Source organism: Chiroxiphia lanceolata, chromosome 3 (genome assembly GCF_009829145.1).
Source record: "Chiroxiphia lanceolata isolate bChiLan1 chromosome 3, bChiLan1.pri, whole genome shotgun sequence".
NCBI lineage: Eukaryota > Metazoa > Chordata > Aves > Passeriformes > Pipridae > Chiroxiphia > Chiroxiphia lanceolata.
In genome coordinates this window covers 65,768,444-65,787,828 of record NC_045639.1, presented here as the reverse complement: position 1 = coordinate 65,787,828, position 19,385 = coordinate 65,768,444, and the positions used below count along the sequence as shown (strand labels likewise).

The 19,385-nt window shown below is 36.8% G+C and overlaps 1 protein-coding gene across 1 annotated transcript in view; it reads right to left on the bottom strand.

Moving 5' to 3' along the window:
• The window catches only part of MAN1A1 (mannosidase alpha class 1A member 1), a 145,613-nt gene that overhangs the window by 84,068 nt on the left and 42,160 nt on the right, over positions 1–19,385 (bottom strand). The window contains 2 exon segments of the mRNA XM_032682664.1: positions 3,817–3,897; positions 14,237–14,352. Coding sequence (XP_032538555.1) covers positions 3,817–3,897; positions 14,237–14,352 — 197 coding nt within the window.

The window sequence follows — 19,385 nt, the reverse complement described above, 5'->3', positions numbered from 1 at the left end:
TTATCAAATGGCAAAGTATTCAATCTGTTCATTTTTAGAATGATTCACATTGGTGCCTTTATCTAAATGAACTATTATATGAGCAGGATGTTTTAGGAACTACTCAATATGATAGGATATTCTTTAATCATGATTTGTTAGACTTACAAATGATTATGGAACATACAATGTGTTGCAGCTTTGGATCATTACCCATGGAAATGTAATTCAGAAGTACAAACAATAATTACTTCTGTCACTCCTTTTACTGAAACATAGCTTGCTTTAATTAGGATATTGATAAGTGAGCACAGAAAATGTAAGATTTTTTAATAGTTAATCTGATAAAGAATTAATTGAGTTTTTAACTGAGAAAGCTTAATCCTCCGAACAGTGTGCATACAGATTATGCCACCTCCTTAAGAACACCCACTAATATAATGGACTAACAGATTATTAAATATATATTTTCTATGGTAGCAGCCAGTCTCTGGGTACCTCAGGCGTTTCCACACCTCTCAACAGCACTAGTGAAGGAAGACCCACATAGCATGGAAAACCTCAATCTCCTGGATCCCATTCTTTCCATAGGCAGTGGCTGGCTATTGCTTCAGTGTCTTGGATTTAGGAGACAAATCATGAAGTTTCCCCAAATCTAATAAGGGCAGCATGTGCTGAGTCACACTCTCTAAGTCATCAGGACAACTGTTTAGGAACATCATTCTGCCTCAGACAGTAGATGCCTACCAAAGAGTATGAGAACCAGTGGCAAGCATGGGCGGTGCCTTTCCTGGCCTGCAAGAGCTCAGCACCCTCCTTAATCATGCACCTCTTTTTTTGTGTTTAAGAGCCCATTTTAATTTCATTAATGAGTCTGTCATTTTTAGAATGGGCATTAGCATCCATTATCGACAACATTCCACTGCAAAGAGTTCCACTTAATTATCCACTCTGTGAAACACTTCTTTTTGCTTCAGATGTCTCCTCATTTCATTTGTACAAGAGTTTTACTGGAACATGGGTGTTGCTATCAATCTAGTCCAAGAGGTAGTGGTAAAGCTGCCTCCCTAAGGATGAAGGAATGGTTGAGAAGCAATGACTAGGTGTTAATCAGGAGAAACTATAAGCACCGATTGAAAGCAAGACTGCACATTAACAGACACAAGATACAAACCATCAACATATAGGCGAAATCACCAGCACCAATGACAAATGGTTCAGGCATTTGGCAGACAACTGTTGCTTGATGTAAAGGCTCACATGCATTCATCTACCAGCTTGTCATCTGCCAAGAAATATTCTCTGCTTCTGTCAGAACTGGTTAATTAAAGTGTAGAAATAGGTTATACTGGAAAAGTTCACTCCTGTTTGCCAAATAGATCTGCAGTGAAAGATACAACTATTTAATCCAAGAAGAGCTTTCAACTGGAGATACGCTTAGATATGTTTATTTCTGTGCTGAGTTACTATAGGAGGATGAGTGATTTCCTTTAAGAGTCAGAGATGAAACATAAGTAAAATAATATTTAGGAAGAATAAAAAAGCCATCTCCCAAGCACCTCTCAGTTTTTTTTCATTACTGTTAAGTGTCTAAGTGCAATTTTTTCCCCCCAAAATTACAAGTCAGTTAAAATACTAAAAGGTATTTATTTTAAGACATTAATGTCCTTTCAATACCAGCTACACTCAGGACAGGACCATGGAAAACAAACAGGCAAGTCTTCTTCACACATAAAAATGTCAGAGGAACATTGTTTCCTTTTAACTGCTTTATCAGGTACGTGACCCAATTGTACCTGCTAATGCAAATTGAATGTAATGAGAAATTTTAACAAAATCCAACATGTACACCATCGAATTTAAGTTAATTTAAAGTGACAGGTTCAAAACAGAACCCTATCAAGTATTTGGGAAATTTACATATGAAAAAATTATCTTTTTTTGGGTTTTGTGGAGTTTCCACCAGTAATTACTTTGGATTTAAAGAAATCCAATGATAAATTCAACTTACAGTTAAAGAGTATTAACTTGTGTAATCCTACAGTAAAATACTACTATAATACAGAGACGGAAATATGAACTAGTAAGATTAAAGACTTTTCAAGTGCCAAGCTGTAGTGGGTTTCTGTGGCTAGGTTTTGGTAGCGGGGGGGCTACAGGGGTGGCTTCTGTTAGAAGCTGCTAGAAGCTTCCCCTGTCCCGTGGAGCCAATGCCAGTCAGCTCCAGGATGGGCTTCCTGCTGCTGGCCAAGGCTGAGCCAATCAGGGGTGATAGTAATGCCTCTGTGATAACATATTTAAGAACAGAAGGTTGTTACGAAGAAAGAATTCCATCCAGGGAAGAGTGGAGTGAGAACATGGGAACAACTATGCAGACACCAAGGTCAGTGCAGAAGGAGGGGGAGTAGGATCTCCATGCACCGGAGCTGAGGCCCCTGCAGCCCGTGGTGCAAGACCATGGTGGAGCAGCTGTGCCCCTGCAGCCCATGGAGGACCATCGGGGTGCAGAGACCCACCTGCAGCCCATGGAGGAGCCCATGCTGGAGCAGGTGGATGCATGAAGGAGGCTGTGACCCTGTGGGAGGCCCAAGATGGAGCAGGGTCCTGCTAGGGACCTGCAGCCCGTGGAGAGGGAAGCCCGCACTGGAGCAGGTTTTTCCCAGGTAGGACTTGTGGCCCCTGTGGGGGACCAACGCCAGTACAGCTCATTCATGAAGGACTGCACCCCATGGAGGAGTGACCCATGGGACAGCAGTTTGAGAAGAACTGCTACCCGAGGGATGGACTCAAACTGGAGAGGTCCATCAAGGACTGTCTCTTGTGGGAGGGACCCCATGGGAGCAGGGCAGAAACAACAACTGACCACAACCCCCATTCCCCATCCCGCTGCACTGCTGGAGGGGAGAAGGGAGAACATGGAAGGAGGGGTGAGGGGAAGGTGTTTTTAAGGCTGTTTTATTTCTCACTCTTTGGTTCTTATCCTGTTAGTAATAAATTTAAATACTGTCCCCACTTTGAGTCTGTTTCGTCTGTGAAGGTAATCAGTAACTGACCTCTCCTAGCTCTCATCTCAACTCATGGATTCTTAGCTGTTTTTTTTTTTTTTCCCTCTCTCCTCTGTCCAGTTGCAGAGGGAGAGTGAGAGAGTGGCTGTAGTGTGTACCTGGTATCTGGCCAGGGTCAAACCACTATACAAGCTAAAAATTTGAAATATCATAGTACCTGTGACTTAATATGGTATCTTTGACCCGTGAGTCTTCGGCCTTCTCCAAAAATACTACAGAATTGCATTTAGACAAAGCTCTTAGCTGAAATTGCATCTTCATTCTCTCCAGAACCCATGGAAGGCAATAGAGAAGAATGAATCATTAACGCTTTAAAGACATTCACATGTATAGGCTTACCAGTTTTCATGTTTTGGATGGTTTCATGTCTTTCCCACCTGAGTCGAAGCTTCATTTTCAGGAAGGTCAACAGAACTAGAGTTTATAGGAATTCAAGCATATGCTTGAAACCCATTTGCGAAGCAGGAAGCTGATGTACCAAATCTACCACTATCATAGCATAGGAACTCCATAATTACACACTATAGCACAAAGCCCAATAAGAATGTATTGGTATGGTTCCAACACAGGAAAAGGACCTGAGTATCATTTAATACTCAAATGAAATAATAGCTTTAGGACTTACAGAAAGTAACAGTAATAGAAGAAAACCCAATGGAGTGGTTTTCAAAGTTTTAAACACATTTGATTTGGATACATAAAATTATTAAATTAAAAGTTTACAACTTATCCAGATGATTATACATCAGATAACCCATGTGAAATATCTTACCTCTTCTCCTGAAAGATAGTAAGCTGAAAGTAGTCCACCAACGAAACGAATGTTCACTTCAAATACAGAAATTTCAGCATTCTGTTGAAATAAACAAACATTTATTTCTATATAGGTTTGTTTGTTTGGGTTTGTCTTTTTCTTTTTAAATATACATACATGCAGATATTAAGCCACAACAGCTGTGCATAGCAAAACACAGAAGATAAAGGGAAGGTTAGATACTAGAAAAAAGTTCTTCACCCAGAGGGTGGTTGGGTGCTGGAACAGGCTCCCCAGGGAGCATCAAGTCTGACAGAGTTCAAGAAATGTTTGGATGATACTCTCAGGCACATGGTGTGACTCCTGGAGGTGGGCTTGTGCAGGGCTAAGAGTTGGACTTGATGATCCTTGTGGTTCCCTTCCAACTCAGCATATTCTTGATTTTGTGAAGCATTTTATAGCATTTTCTTCTCTTCCTCATGTTAACAAAATAGCCTCTCCATTTTCCCCATACTGTTTAACTTTCCATCTCCCATTTGGACAAAAGGCTTTCTCTAAATCTACATATCTAAATACTTCCTTGTAGATGATTCATCACTCGCCCAAAAAGTGCTCTCAGATCATGTGTCCCACACTACCTCATCTCACACCATCTCTTCTCAGATACTGTATGAGAAGCTCTTGATCCGAATGTCATATCAAGGGTTTTCCTACTTCATTCCAAATGCAGGTTATTGTAAAAAAGGAGGTAACATTAGAATGAGTTAATTACATGATCATGATAAAAATGTAATCATTACGTGTATTGACAAGGAAGCGGATGATCTTTCACTATTACAGTTACGGTCCTCCCCAAGCTGGCCTGATCTTTACCAGTGATAGAGACTAGGTCTGTGGTAATGAGCAGTATAGCCATTATCTGTCCCAAAACTCAAAGCACATTCTTCCTTGTCTTTTAATGTTCAAATATAAATGAAAAATTTGAGTCTCATGATCACTACATGCTCTTGTTTTTCACCAAATCTCTCCAGTTTTACGCTAACACGTGACATTCAATCCACTCGAGGGATTCAGTTGAAAAGGTGATCTAGCGAAGTTGCCTAATTTTAGCTTTTTTCTGTAATATGACTTTTTACATTTTTGTAATTCTCTAGAAAAATGGTACCCAGCAGTCAATCTTCTAAAATTTTTTGGCATGTAAATAAGGTGTTTGACTTTCATTTGTTTTGAGTTGCTGTTGCTTCTATTGAGTTACTTTTCCATTTTCTATTTGCTGACATACACTATAGCTATATTTAATATAAATCAATGCATGGTGGAGCTGCGTGATTTTCCTCTGAAGGGCTTACAGGCTTTTTTCATTCAGCTAGATCTTGTGCTTTTCCAGTTTAAACATTCAGATGTTACTCTAAGTAGGAGGGAAGACTGTTGCCCCCAGTTTTCTATGGATTTTCAATTGTATGGATTTTAAACTGCCTTTGCAGAAAAAAAGGGAAAAAATCCCAGCACTAGGCTACTTACTAGAAATATTACTTCATGCTTTTCAGTTTGCAAGGTGCTCTGATTAAGAAAAGGTATCTAGACACATTGCAGAGTTGTTCAGTGTTTTATAACTTGTAAAGGTACAGACTTCAAAACACACTCACAGAATTGCTACAATACTAGCCAGTTTACAGTCAAGCACTTACCTTTTTTTCCTCTAAAATCTGCACTTCTCCCTCTAAAAACGGAGGATATAATTTCATTCACAGAATTACTCTGATTGATACATAATTCATATAGTATATATGTGTGTGTCTGTACAGATTTTAAATACACATGAGGTGCAATTCAAAGGGGCAGACAAAGTAAAGCCATCCGGTACATCTACCAGCAAAAACTCAGACTGGCATCATGTGTTAAAATTGCAAAACTGAAAAAGTTATCTTGCTGTCTTGCAGTGTTAAGAACATAACATTTTTTCACGTTTATTTTAAGTGTACTGAAACTCTGCAGTTTCTCCTCTGTCACTGCTCTTCCAATACAGATCTACTCTTATTCTTTCTGGGAAAAAAGTACAAAGGAAAAAAGCAGCTTAATTTCTGTTTCCAACATTTCTGTTTTTTCAAAATCTGTTATTTCTGCTTCCAAGTGCTCAGTCATTGTCTCACTGAATTCAGCAAGAAGGCAAATGAAATAACTGGAAACAGGAATTTGCTTCAACTTTAACATTTCTGTGCATGCCTTTTTATTATACCGTAATACATGTTAAACCTGGGAAGATGGATATAAAAACATTTAAATCCTCTAGAAATCTGAACTAACTAGACAATACACCTGTACACCTCCTAAGCAGGCTACCTGTGTAAGAACTCTACATTATATATACATTAGTCTGCCTTAACTAAATCCAACACCTGAGACAACTAGTAAAGAATTGGTCTGACCTAAGAAAGGCTGATCTGACCTGATCTAATTGAAGAAATGGTGATTAAATGAGTGACAGGCGCCATTTCTCTTCCCTGGAGTTTGAGCTAGCTGAAACTCCTATGAAGAATATTTTATATGAGAACCTTCTTCAGAACTTCAGGTTCTTTACATTTCAATCCTAAGTCTCAGCATATGTCAAGAACTTTTCTTTGATAGGAAAGTTGAAGCTGTAAAGAGGTAGGTATTAGATGAGGAAATGAGTTAATCAGATATCCCAGACACTTGTGTTTCCTTTGAGGACTGAATTAAATTACTTTTTGATTTTCAATTGCCTAAAGTAAATTGAGTGATGTATGACCTGAATATTTTGTCTCCAGAACCTTACATTTTGCCCTTCTGGATTTAATATGACCATTTAATTCACAAAGCCAGGGTTATGTTTCAAGGAAGGCAAAGGCCCTTTAAAAAAAGCTCAGTATGTATGCACTGATCATTTTCTAGAAATCAGTTACAGACAAAAAGATGACTTGGAAGTTATGTGAATAAAGGTTTTACTGTTGAGCCACAAAGATTAGTTGCATTGTAATCTTGAATGTTTTTTGAAGGGGTGATCTTTCAGGACATTTCTTGAAGGTAACCATTGTTTTAATGTTATCAAATTTCCATTATGTCACATGAACACATCTGTGACCCTTTGTTCAAAATCCTTGTTTCTCACTAAAATTTTTATACAAGTCACCGAAGTAAATGCAATTAATGAAATGGACAAACATTTTATTAATGGTAAATTTGAAAGCTGCATGCTTAATAACTATGTATTATAGTTATTCTTAAACTCATTATACCAGGTTAGTATATTTTTAGCACAGAATTTACAGCAATTTTCAAAACAAAGTTTTATAATTTCATATCAAAGATACATTTGTGAAAAGCTCATGTGAAGAAGCAGTCTGTTAAGAAAAGTGTACTTCTCCTAAAAATAACAAATTTCTGCTACACCAACTTTATCCTTCTTTCTGGTTTGATTTTTAAAATTTTTTGTATGACACATTGAAGATGCAACACCCTGATCATTACCCTCTTTTCATATTTTTAATCAACCACATTTTGAACAAAGTCCATATATTTCTACTCAGCAGTCAAATCCTAAATAAGCAATACTATTTTTTATTTTGCTCTCAGATCCAGCTGTACATAAATACCTTATGATCCATTTAACAGTGCCAAAATATAACAGAAAAAACTTTGATCTGAATTTCCCAAAATTTCTACTTCATCACCTAGAGAGGTAAGAATGATTTTATTTTTTCTTTCAAATTTAGCCTTCCCTTTCAAACCATCGTTGTATCATTACATAGCAGGTCTGAGAAGTGATTGAATTTTTTCCATTATATCTAATGGAAATTCTGTAAGGAGAGGTGATTGGGCATGCTTATTTCAACATGACTATAATGTTCCTTTTTTAAGATCCTAAGTTTATAAAATGGTGCTGACCAACTGGATAGATACTACTTCTAGTTTTATGGTCCTTTCATTAGTACCCCAATTAGACTGCATGGCCATGTGCTGTGTATGAGAATATCTGAAATACCTTTGTGAGTACACAACTGTGCTTACATCTTATTGTTCCTATGAAATATCAGCTTGCTCTGCTATTTGAATGTCTACATTTTGTCCTGACAAGGGGAAATGCTAAAATAGGGGCAGGGGAGAGGGGTGATGTTTAAGCAAAGGAACTGTAGTTCCAGAAACACTCAGGAAGCTGCAGAATGTTACAGATTTAACTAGTAAACCTATTAAACTAATTTCTTTTAAAGAAAGGAAGGGTGACAATACTTATGAAATCCCATCTTCAAAAAGCAACAAATATAACCAAATGGGGTGGGGTGCAGGGGAGAAATAAAGTACTAAGAACATTGGCTAACTTGTGCTACTCTTGCATGTCTATTTTATTTGCAAACCTATGACATGATCTTAGCTGCGTCTCACCACTTGATTTCCCCTACCCTTCTGTAAACCGGAGGATTAAGTCTACAACTGATAAACTACTGAAGCTTCAATCAGCTGTGATTAAATTTAATATCAAAAGCACTGTTCAGACAATGACTGTCAGCTGGGCTCTCCTGAAGCCTTTTGCCTATTAGACTCCTTCAGCTTCCCAAAAATCTCTTTCCTTAAAGTCTTCCTCTCCATAATGCATAGACCAAGATAAAAACAATTTCCGTCTGTGTTTTCTTATGAGAAGTCACCCTCACTTATGAACACAACATTTGAAATACAACTTGATTTTTTTTATCCAGTGTGAGCTTCCACCTGGCACTCACCAGGACTGGTTACTTGTTCTGCCATTCATAATTCAGTTTGAGAAAATATTGTCTGCTCTTTACACAGATGACTATATTCCCAATAATCAGACCACCTTAATTTATATTTGATAAAGAGCTTACTCTCTTAGTTTTCATAAAGATAATAGAAAATAACATCACAAGTCTTACCAAATAATTTGTTTCGGTCTTATTTATTGCACAGATTCTTTCCAAAACTTTCTTTCCTTCAGTTCTCCTGTTCTTGTACTACCAAGACTGCATAGAACTTCAGTCACCTCATCTGCATTTCCACCTACTGCTCCTGCACACAAGGAATACTGTGACTCCCCCCAAGCACACACCCCATACTGTACCATGGCAAGCAGCCCATATCCTGCAGTTTAACAACCTGTGCAAGAGAACACCAGAGGCCCTACACTGAGCAATGCTGAATAATGTATATAATTCTAGACTAAAAAGTGGACACAAAGGACCCACATTTCCTGTGAAATGAGATGAACTTGTAATTATTATTACTATTAAATAACAGTATTCCCCTGGTGAAGCACAAAGGTTAGGAACAGCAACAAATCTTAGATTTTTCAAGTAGTCCAGGAAGTATCATAGAGCCATAGAGAGTACTACAATAGCTCACTTTCAGCTACTGTAATTAAACAAGATTTTAATTACTTGCAATTGTGGGGAAAAAAGTTTCATTCATATTCCACAAATGAAATTTACTGGCAGCTTGCTAAAATATTCAGTTCCTAAAGACATGGGAAACAATTTTAGCAACCTTTTTATTGCAAGTGTCAAAGCCTGGTTATTGCATAACATGGTATTTAACCTTGCTCAAGTCCCTGTATGCCAAACTGCAAGACTTTCAACAGGCATAAAAATAAAGTGCTACTGAAGGCATTAATGAAATCTAGCAGCAAAAGAGCTGCATTTAGTAATAAAGTTGCAGGATCTCCTTTTAGCCCATCAAAGTAAGTTCTTACACAGAAGCAAAGCAAAATCAAATCACACTGAAGTCTATAACTTAGTGTACTAGCAAGTTATGCTGCAAACTAGTAATCAAATAGTCCCAAAAACTAAACAACTATATTCAACTGCTGGCTTTCTTAAGATACCCCATAGACCCTCATAGACATACATGTAGCTGAAGTTCATTTACTCACACTTCTCACACGATGTTTATTTTTTTTTAATAGGAAAGCCATTCTGTTCCAAATTGTTGTATTAAGGAACATTCTGATTTTCTCACTTGAAGAGAAAAACCCACCAAGAATAAAGCACCAAAAAACCAACTGCTTTCAAGTAAGAACATTAAGTTGTGGACTGCTAAGTATAATTACAAGTCAACCATAATACCTACAGTTTGAAAGTAGCATGACTTTGATTTGTAAATGAAGTTTGATATATGTAAACTGGGTTCTAAAAGACTGCCACACCATAGATAGATGTGAGCCAATGATAAATGCTGGAAGCATTAATAACTAGACGCAAATAATATTTGCTATTCTGCATCTTGGAAAAGGAGTATGTTGACCTATATATGACAGTAGAGAAAAAGCCATAACTTGAAGTTTCTATTTTTTTTTGCAGTTCTTTTTCCAGCTCCCAAAATAGTAGACATATCACTCACAAAACTTTCACGTTGCATGAAGCTGCTGACAAAACTTCCTTAGTAGATACTCATATTTTCAGAGCTAAGCACAAAGATGAAAATCAGAACTGTTAAGTTAGCCTTCAAGCTTTAAAGTGGCTTATAAAATCAGATACGGTGACTGACCCCTGTAAACAGCTTTCCTTAAGAGCTTTGGCAGGACACAATACTGAAGGTATCTCCACCTTTTTATTCATTCCCTTCTCTATATGCAGTTCCTCAATTCATTAGCATCTTTCTTCAAGAGGAAATAATGAAATGCTCTTCATACTTTTCCTATTTTCTTCTTATCCCAATAAGTGCATGGCTTTCTGCTCCATACCTTGTTCTCATTCTGATCCTGTTTGGCTACATTTACATCACACAGTTGATCAGCAGGTCAAGCCCTGTCCCATGTACCATTTGATTGTTAGCACCTTCTGATCTGGTTTGGGCCTGTGTTGTTCCAGCCAATGTCCAGATATGCTTTAGGACACCATGTAGGTCAAGGACTGCTTCTAGTATGAAGTATGGGCAAGAGTGCTGTTTTGCAGGGAAGGAGTTTAAGAGGGCTGAAGAAGAGGGGGACAGATGATTTAGTCGCTCATCCTAATGACGCTGTGGTGTATCTGGGTGTAGAAGTGACACGTCATCAATTCCAATACTTAACAGCTCCCAACCCTTCACTGCTGTGCCATGTGGCTCAGCTCCTGCGCCACTTCCTCCTGACACCAGAACTCTTCATTTGCCTCATTAAGATCCCTCTTCCTATCTCTATTCCCAAGTTTGGATTCAGTGAGGTTCAGCCCTTGTGTTGCAGAGACTGATAGCTTTTTCCTCCCCAGTGTGAAGCACAAGTTCGGTGGTGGTACAAAAACTCTTTCAGAAAGCTATGAATGCTCTGTGTGTGTGTGCAGATTCTGAAGCAAATGATAAAAAGTAAAGGCAGAGAAGCACGTAGCAGTGTGTAGCTGTAGCTAGGAAACAGCCAAGCTCCCTAGAGATCCCATGAAAGACTGGCTCCTTTTTCCTCCGTTCTAATATGTTGATATACAACCCAGCCCAGTGCAGCCTTGGGCTGTGTGCAAGCACTGCAAAAGGACATGTGAGCAGCAGCATGCATGGGGAGGTCAGAACAAATCCTTAGTTATATTAATTAGAAGAGCAAAGATAAATCCCCCAGGGAGATGAAGTGCTTTAACAGAAAACAGAGCACACATCCATGGTACAAGAGCATGGATTTAGCCACTGTAAAGGCCAACTTTTTCCAAAGGTATGTTTAAATCTCTTAAAACATTGACAGAATCAGAAAATGTAACTTAATGCCTGAAGGAACGGCTCAGTTTGGCTGAAAACTCAGCAAGGTGTCAAATACAAAAAATTTCAGCAGTATGAATAGAAAAACAGCTCCAAGCATTGCAACGTGGATATCTCAGTTATAAAATCACAGGGTTACCAGCTATAGCTATAACCAAAATAGCCTAAGCATTTATACTCCAAAAGGGGAAGCTTCCAAACACATCCACTCACAAGCTTACTAAAATGCACAAGTTTGCTGAGAAAGGTGTCATTTACTTTTCTAGAATTTTCCTTCAGGATCAAAACCTATTTTCAGAAAGGTAAATAAGAGTAACCCTGACATTCAATTCATTGAATTGCGGGACTGAAATCTAACACATAAAGAGATGATGACATTTCCCATTAAGTCATCTTTATTCTATAAATGCTTTCATGTGGATAAACTAATGCCTACTTTACAAAGTGACATTAGGAAACTTTTATGATCAAGTGATGAGAATCTGAGTGCTGGCCAAATAATTCAACATGTACAATGAGTATCCTATAGAGTTTGAAACAGTTTCCTCTATCCAGCTGCACTGACGTGGAACACAGAGAAAAGATTCTGCTACAGACTACAGTCACAGCTATTTTTGTAAAGAACAATTTAACATGTAAAATACATAGTTCTAAGAATAAATGGAGAGAAAAACTAATCCTATTTATGTAAATAAAGCCCAAATATGCCTCCCCAAAACCTGATTAAGCAGTCACTGCCCAGGAAACAACCAGAAACATTAAATACAAGTTTATACTATTCACAAGAAATAACCATTAAGGATATGTTAGTGTGTCAGTTTTTAAAAACAAATCACTTTCATGAAACAAAGGTTTCTAAAACAGGAGCATGTAAGAGTGTACAAAACGTTAATGCAGAAAATGCTGAGCAACACCTGATACAGGATAAATGCTTAAACACAAAAGGCCCTCCTGTTCTTTAAACAGTAAGATACAAATACAAAACAGCATTTAAAACTAGAACTTATACTTAAAAACTAAATAAGAGTGAAAGTTGAGTAGCTTCTGACAATCCAGCCACTAAACAAATGCACAACCTTTATTGAAGTTGGTGTTGCAGTTATTTGTTTTCATTTCCTTTTTCCAGTTTGGGAAAATTAATCTACTCACTGTTGATGCCAATGTAAAATTCAATCCTATATGATTATGAAGCATTATGAGAATAATTTTCTGAGGTGTCAAACTCAAGACAGCTATTTACAAGAATATCAGGAACAAGATACTGTTACTGATGCATATCAGTATTATCTATGAAGCAGCTTTGGTAAATCTGCTTGATTGCTGCATTGATCAACTAATGCAATACAGGATTTCAGACATTTTGAAAGACTTCATAGCTTAAAAACATTACTGAGAAAAAATAAATGCATTAACAAGAGGACCTGAAATTGTAGGCAATACCATCCATAAGGTTCCAGTATGACATATAGCAAGATTTATGTACCCACAAAGATTTTTGTGGTAATAACATAAATCACTCTACAAAACTACGATATTTCTCCAAGTAGAGCTCAGCTCATCCTTTAAAATGGAGTTTGCTATTTTCTATGTTGTTTTGTTCTTAGATCTTAATAATGCCAAGCTAATAAGGCAGGAATTTAGTATTATATAAATTCTTTTAGAAAAAAAAAATTTATGCACAAAATAAAGTTAGCATGTCATTTAGGCTTCTGACACTACTCAGAAGCACTGTTTACTATCCTGTATTTACATTACACATGTAAATATAAATGCACATTAAATTACTGCTTATATAAACGATGTAATATCCACTCTTATTAACTCCTTAAAATGATAATTAATTCTGAAGCATGTAAGAGAAGCTAATTAATCCTGGCTTTTGCATTACCTATTAGAAAGAGTACTTTGTTTTCAGAAAGTGTTTCTAACATTACACACATCAACTACAAGAGCTTTTAAGTGCTCTGTGCACTGTGCCTACAACGCTTTCTTACTTTATTACACTGATCAACAGAGGTACTCTATCAGCTCTCTATACCCAGCAACTACAATAAGTCCTCTGGCCCACAAAAGAAAAAAAAAGAAAAAAAGACCAAACCCAGGACTTCTCAGTTTAATTGATGTTTTTCAGAGGTTCTTGCCTGTTCTTCAGGGCCTTTCTAGAATAAAAGCTTCAATAATGAACTTTGCTCTCAGCTGCATATTTGCCAGTTAATAGAGTGATTTGTACTTGCAGTTATGAAGACCTGGTGCTTCATAAGACTAAAGCAGCTCAGTTGTGCCAATAGTTCAGCCTAACTCATGGGATTCAACTTCACTGGACTAGACAAAGGAATCTAAGTAGTATGTATGGCGTGTAGCTTTCTCTAAACACAAGTCACATTTGTGGAAGATTTCACAAAGTGAAAATGAACAGTGTTTACATAACAAAGAAATTGATGCTTGAAGTGTCTGGATTCTTCTATCCAAAAAAGCTGAAAAGGCTGTTGTTTACTTTACAATGGTAAATACTCTATTTCCTTTTTCCTTCCTTCAGTCCAGCTTGCTGCCTGCCATCTACCTAAATCTCTTAGATTGAAAAAGAGTATACAAGCAGAACAGTAAGTTTCTTACTTATGTTCCAGCTTTTTGCCTTGCTTTGTCTATCAATGATCTAAATTCTGTAGCCTTGCATCACGCTTTTCATATTAGAACCCAGTCATCAATTGGTCCCTGGAGACTAAACAGAGCATTAAATGTTCATCAGAACACTACTTACCACATTGAAATCCAAGTTTTTTTCAACCCACTCCTTGGCTTCCTTGAATTCCTCTTTCATTTCCATGATGTATAGTGTATCAAGGGCATCCACTATTGTTGCTCCTTGTATGTTACCTGAAATACACGAAGAGCCGTGATTTATTTACTTTCCAACAGAAGACTTTTCAGTTAGATCTAATTAATTTAAATTCATTACAATTTCAAAATCCAAGCTTAATTAATCCAAATAAAAATTGGATGTATAAGCATTCAAGTGGTAACTAGTAATTCACAGCTTTAGCTTTGATTCTCATGCCACAAGACAAAATCATAATATTTTTCTTCCACTAATGAAGTTTGAAAGAGCGGTTCTGATGCACTTCATTTTCAGCCAAAATTTTACATTTTTAAACACTGATGGAACAGTTCAATGTAAAGTAAAATTAATAAAATAACTTAATAAATCTCAATAATGGAGAAATTACTGATTTTCCAGTTTGGAGTGAAAAAAAATCAGTTACATTTTTTGTTTTTCTTCTCAGTAATATACATAAAACTTTAAGAAGCTGGTAAGTAATGATCACATTTCAGTTAAGAAAGCCCTTTAAGAAGTATCCTCTCTGAAAAACAATTTTTCTGATACTGTGCACCACCATGTAATCTGCACAATATAGAACTGGGGGAGGCAAAGGGCAAACTTGCACAGATGGATTTCTCAGCTGAGGAGAGACTGAAAGACACTGGTTTTCAGTGGCATCCTTCTGTCTCTGTTATGGAGATGGCCAAGAGCTAGCCTTCACCTAACACTCCAAGATGAAACATCATCAGTATGTTTGCTCTGGGATGGATTAAATGTTCATGATCTTGTAGTGAAAGGTTAATGTGGAGGGTGGGGGAGAAAATACACTCAAACTACTTTCCCACTAGTTCCTTCAAATTTATGATGACCATTTCAAATCACCACTTTTGTCTAAGCAGAGTTTCAGTTCCTATTTACTCAACAGTGTCAAAAATTCAATTTCAACCACTCTACTAAAATTTATATTTATGAATTTGGCTCCTGCAGTTTTCATTATGAATGGAAGCCATTGTTATGATATACTTTAGAGAGGACTGATACAGAAGCAAACATTCAGAATTACAAAATAATTAGGTCCAATTCCTCTCTTCCACAGCAAGGCTAATGAATCAAGTGAGTAGCTGACTACTTATTCAGGCATTGATTGTACAGGGGGAATAACAAGTCAGTAGCTACAATTAACTTTAAAGAACTTGATTATCATCTTGTCTCTTGAAACACTGGATGAAAAAGTAAACTTAATTTTATAAACTTATCAAATATCATAATTTTTCATATTTAAGAAAGTAATCTACTATTTCAGTCAATTCTTGTGTTTACTGCCATCATGAGTTTCTGCTTCCACATGAAACAGCGAGGTGATTGGAGAGTCCATATAGCAGGACTGACATCACTTTCTTAACTTAAGCTTCCAGGTAGAAAATAATTTTCCATTTCTACCATACTAAACAAAATAATACTTAAGATTATTGTGACAGTTACTTGCTACATTTAACAGAATCAGATGCTTTCTGTATTTTAGCAGCTGCTTATACCACCCTTTTTGGAATATCACTTTCCTACTTTGAAGGAATTAATCTGTATGTTTTCCTCCAGATATTCCACTAATAAAACTGCAGCATACTTTGGTAAGAACAACATCATATCTTCCCAGAGCTCAGCTAGAGCTTGGCTGCCCTTCTCTCATATTAAAGGAAAAGTATTCCTTTAAACTTGGCTAAGCAACTTTTATTTTTCCTGAGTTCATGAGAAAGTGAGAGTGACTGTGAAAAACTGCTGGAGGACATCTGCTCCACAACAAAAGCAGCTCCTAGTGAACTTTTACATCTGAGCTCTACTTACGGAAAAATCATCTGTAACCTGATTTGCTTGAGTGGATTGCGATAGGTGCACCGTGCAATGACATTCGTTGTGTTAATCCTCTTGTAATACAGCTAACACCACCACTAAACAGTTGAGCTTTCAATTTTGAGGATTAGTACTTGAGCTGCAACTCACTACTAAGTCAGAAAAAAAGAAGGAGAAAATAAGGAGAAACCTTATTGAGAAATCATCCTTGGAGTCACCCCTTACTATGATTTTTTTTTCCCCCCTGAATCTGGCCTATATAGCCTGCCTAGAGCACAGACCTCTCCTTGCAGGCAGGCAAACAGATAATGCTAGAATGTCAAGTAGATCTTTATTTAAAATAACTTTTGCTGTTATTCTGAAAGCTCCAGAAAACAGAAAAAAACCAATTAATGTGACAATTAGTCAAGTTTGTCTCAAACAGCTGTACTTCAAAATTCTTGATAAAAGACAAAAGAACACAGAATGAATTTTTAAAGTGTCGGTTTAGAGGCCAGAATTATGACTTGTGAATATTTGCAGTTTACACTGAGTCAGCCAACAGCATAATCTAAACATAAGAGTATTATGGAAATTGTGATGCTGAACAGTTCATTAACAACCAGTCAGACAAACGGGTAGGGGGGAAGGAATGCAAAGAAGTTAAATGAACATTTCTTATTATACGATAAGATCAAATACGTCACAAGCCTATACAAGTGATGCTTCTCAAAGCACAGCACATAAATTATTAAATATAGTTATCATTCTTATTAGTTCCTGTACAACATTCCCAAGGAATTACATGGCAGTCGACAAGAGGCAAAGTTTGTTGCTAGGCAATTACAGTACACACTCACATGACACTGAATATTTGGACAGGAAGACTGTTTTGCTATACATCTACAGTACTGGCTATAAATTTGACAAATGGTGAGCACTGCATTCCAGAAAGTGCCAGCAAAGTTGCAGTCACCATGGTAGAGTTTCATAGTTGCCCTAGGCAGGAAGAAGATATCACAAACAAGACCCGGAGCAAATTCATACACCTCAGGTAAATACAGATGTCTTACAGATAATACCAAAAAAAAGTATACTCAAGGTAGAGAAAACAAACTTGAAACTCATAAAACATAAGCTCAAAGTGAGTAATTTAGATGATAAAAGAGATAACCGGATGTACAAGTGTACCAAAGCGAAACATTTTTAGTCTCTACCAAAACCTCCAGACCAAGAACTCAGATATGCTCCATTTTACTTTTGTTAAACCTTTGCTGTGCTCTCTCCTCTTTACTAACAGTATCATTTACTCCATGTGTGTGATTAATAGAGAACACATAAACTAGTCTACAACCTAGTTAACCAAAGACAATGCAAAAAAATAAAAAAATCAATCAAAATGAAACTTCCAGTGGACTATCTAGAAACATCTACAGAGATTCTTTTCCAGTTTAACACTTAAAGTCTTAAGCAATGATCTGGAAGAAAATAAAAAGAACGTATTGCTAACAAGATTTGTGGACTATTAACCAAGATGCCTTATCACTCAGCATTTTAGAATAGTGCAATACGAAGCACTGAGCAGTCTAGATCTCCTCTAGTAATGCGGAGTTGGCCAATTTAAATAGCATGCTTTTTAATATCTAACAATGCAAAGGTGTGTGCATGCAAATAAAAAAAAGAGATTATATTAGCAAATTGAGTAGCATCTCAGGGGTGGGCAGGAATAGCAGAATAAAAAAATTATCAGAGGATGAATAACTTTTTATGAGTTTCCAGGGTGACATTGCAGAGAGAACTGCTGTGGATGTGAATGACAACCTTATTAGCACAGCTCTGTGTCTGAGCTTATGTGGCCATATGGTTTAAGAACCACAGCTGGCTTATGGCCAACAACTTTGGAGAGAGTGTGACAAAAATAAGTTTTGTCTAGCCTAGGCTTTTGGACATGGTTTATATTTTGGCCAGAAGAGTCCGAAACAGAATACTGCCATCATGTCAGAATCAATGCATACTGTTACACTTAATAGGTTGTTTACAATTTTCCTCCTATCTCTTTTATACCAAGATTGGTTCTCCAGAAGATGCACATTCCTCTTCAGTTAATAAATTTTGAGATACATATACATCTATATATATACACACACACACGTATATATATGCATGAAACAGATGCATATATATATATATGTTTGAAATAGATGAAGATTTGTGATCTGCAAGGATATCATACAGAACATGACATGGAGGAAAGTTTCAGACATGTTCTAATGCACTGTCTGTAAGCGGATGGAAGCCAGGCCCCTTACTCTTCTCAAGTTCTACTGTTTTTCTTTTGCTGACTGTGTCATATTTTGAATGGAAGGAAACTGTGGCAAAACACATGACAAAAATGGAAGATAAGGAAAGATGAACTATGAAGTGGCCTGAGGTCATGCTACACATCAGGTCCCTGACCTACAATAGTTCACCTTCCAACAAGCATCATAAGCTAGGAGTTTTTATTCTTGCATGACTGTAGAAGACAGATAGAAAAGACAAGTAGAATGCTGATTTTTCTTCCAAAAAACAGTTACCTTTCTGTGTTTCTGATATGAAGTATGAAAATTAATATAGGACATTAATATTTGTAATTTTTTAATGTGACAGAAATACAAACAAATACAAAAAATAACAGCTAACCATTCATATAAAGTGAAAATGTTCCAAGAAGTTTCCTCTATTATTGTCAGAAGAATTGCTCTTTAGGACTATTTTGTATTTCTGTGGAAAAGAAATTTTTATACATAGCTGTACTTGAATTACACTCAGCCCCATCCTGTTCTTATACTCTTCGCTATTTTCAGCCAGCAAGGTAAACTTTTTTGTCACCTTCCAGTTATTCTAAGTTGGAGAAGCTCAGTCAAAACAGATGTATACTATACAATCTCTTTCTGGTCTGCCATTTCAGACACAAAATTCCTGCCCAAACCCCAGAAATTAGCTGTCACAACGTTTTTCTTAATTTGGCCAGTAATAACACTTTTGATTTTCTTAACATAGTAGGATGAGATACTTTGTAACATTAAACTTGCAAATTAAAAAAATCAAGCCCGCATCCAATTCTTTTTCAGCTCTATGTGCATATACATTGTACATTACCAAGTCTGAACTATATTATTCTCAACATATTCAAGAATACATATAGGTTTGACTAAAGTAACATTTTGTTTTGAGTTGTAGGTTTCTTGGAGCATTGTTTCAAAAGCTGACTCAGATCTTA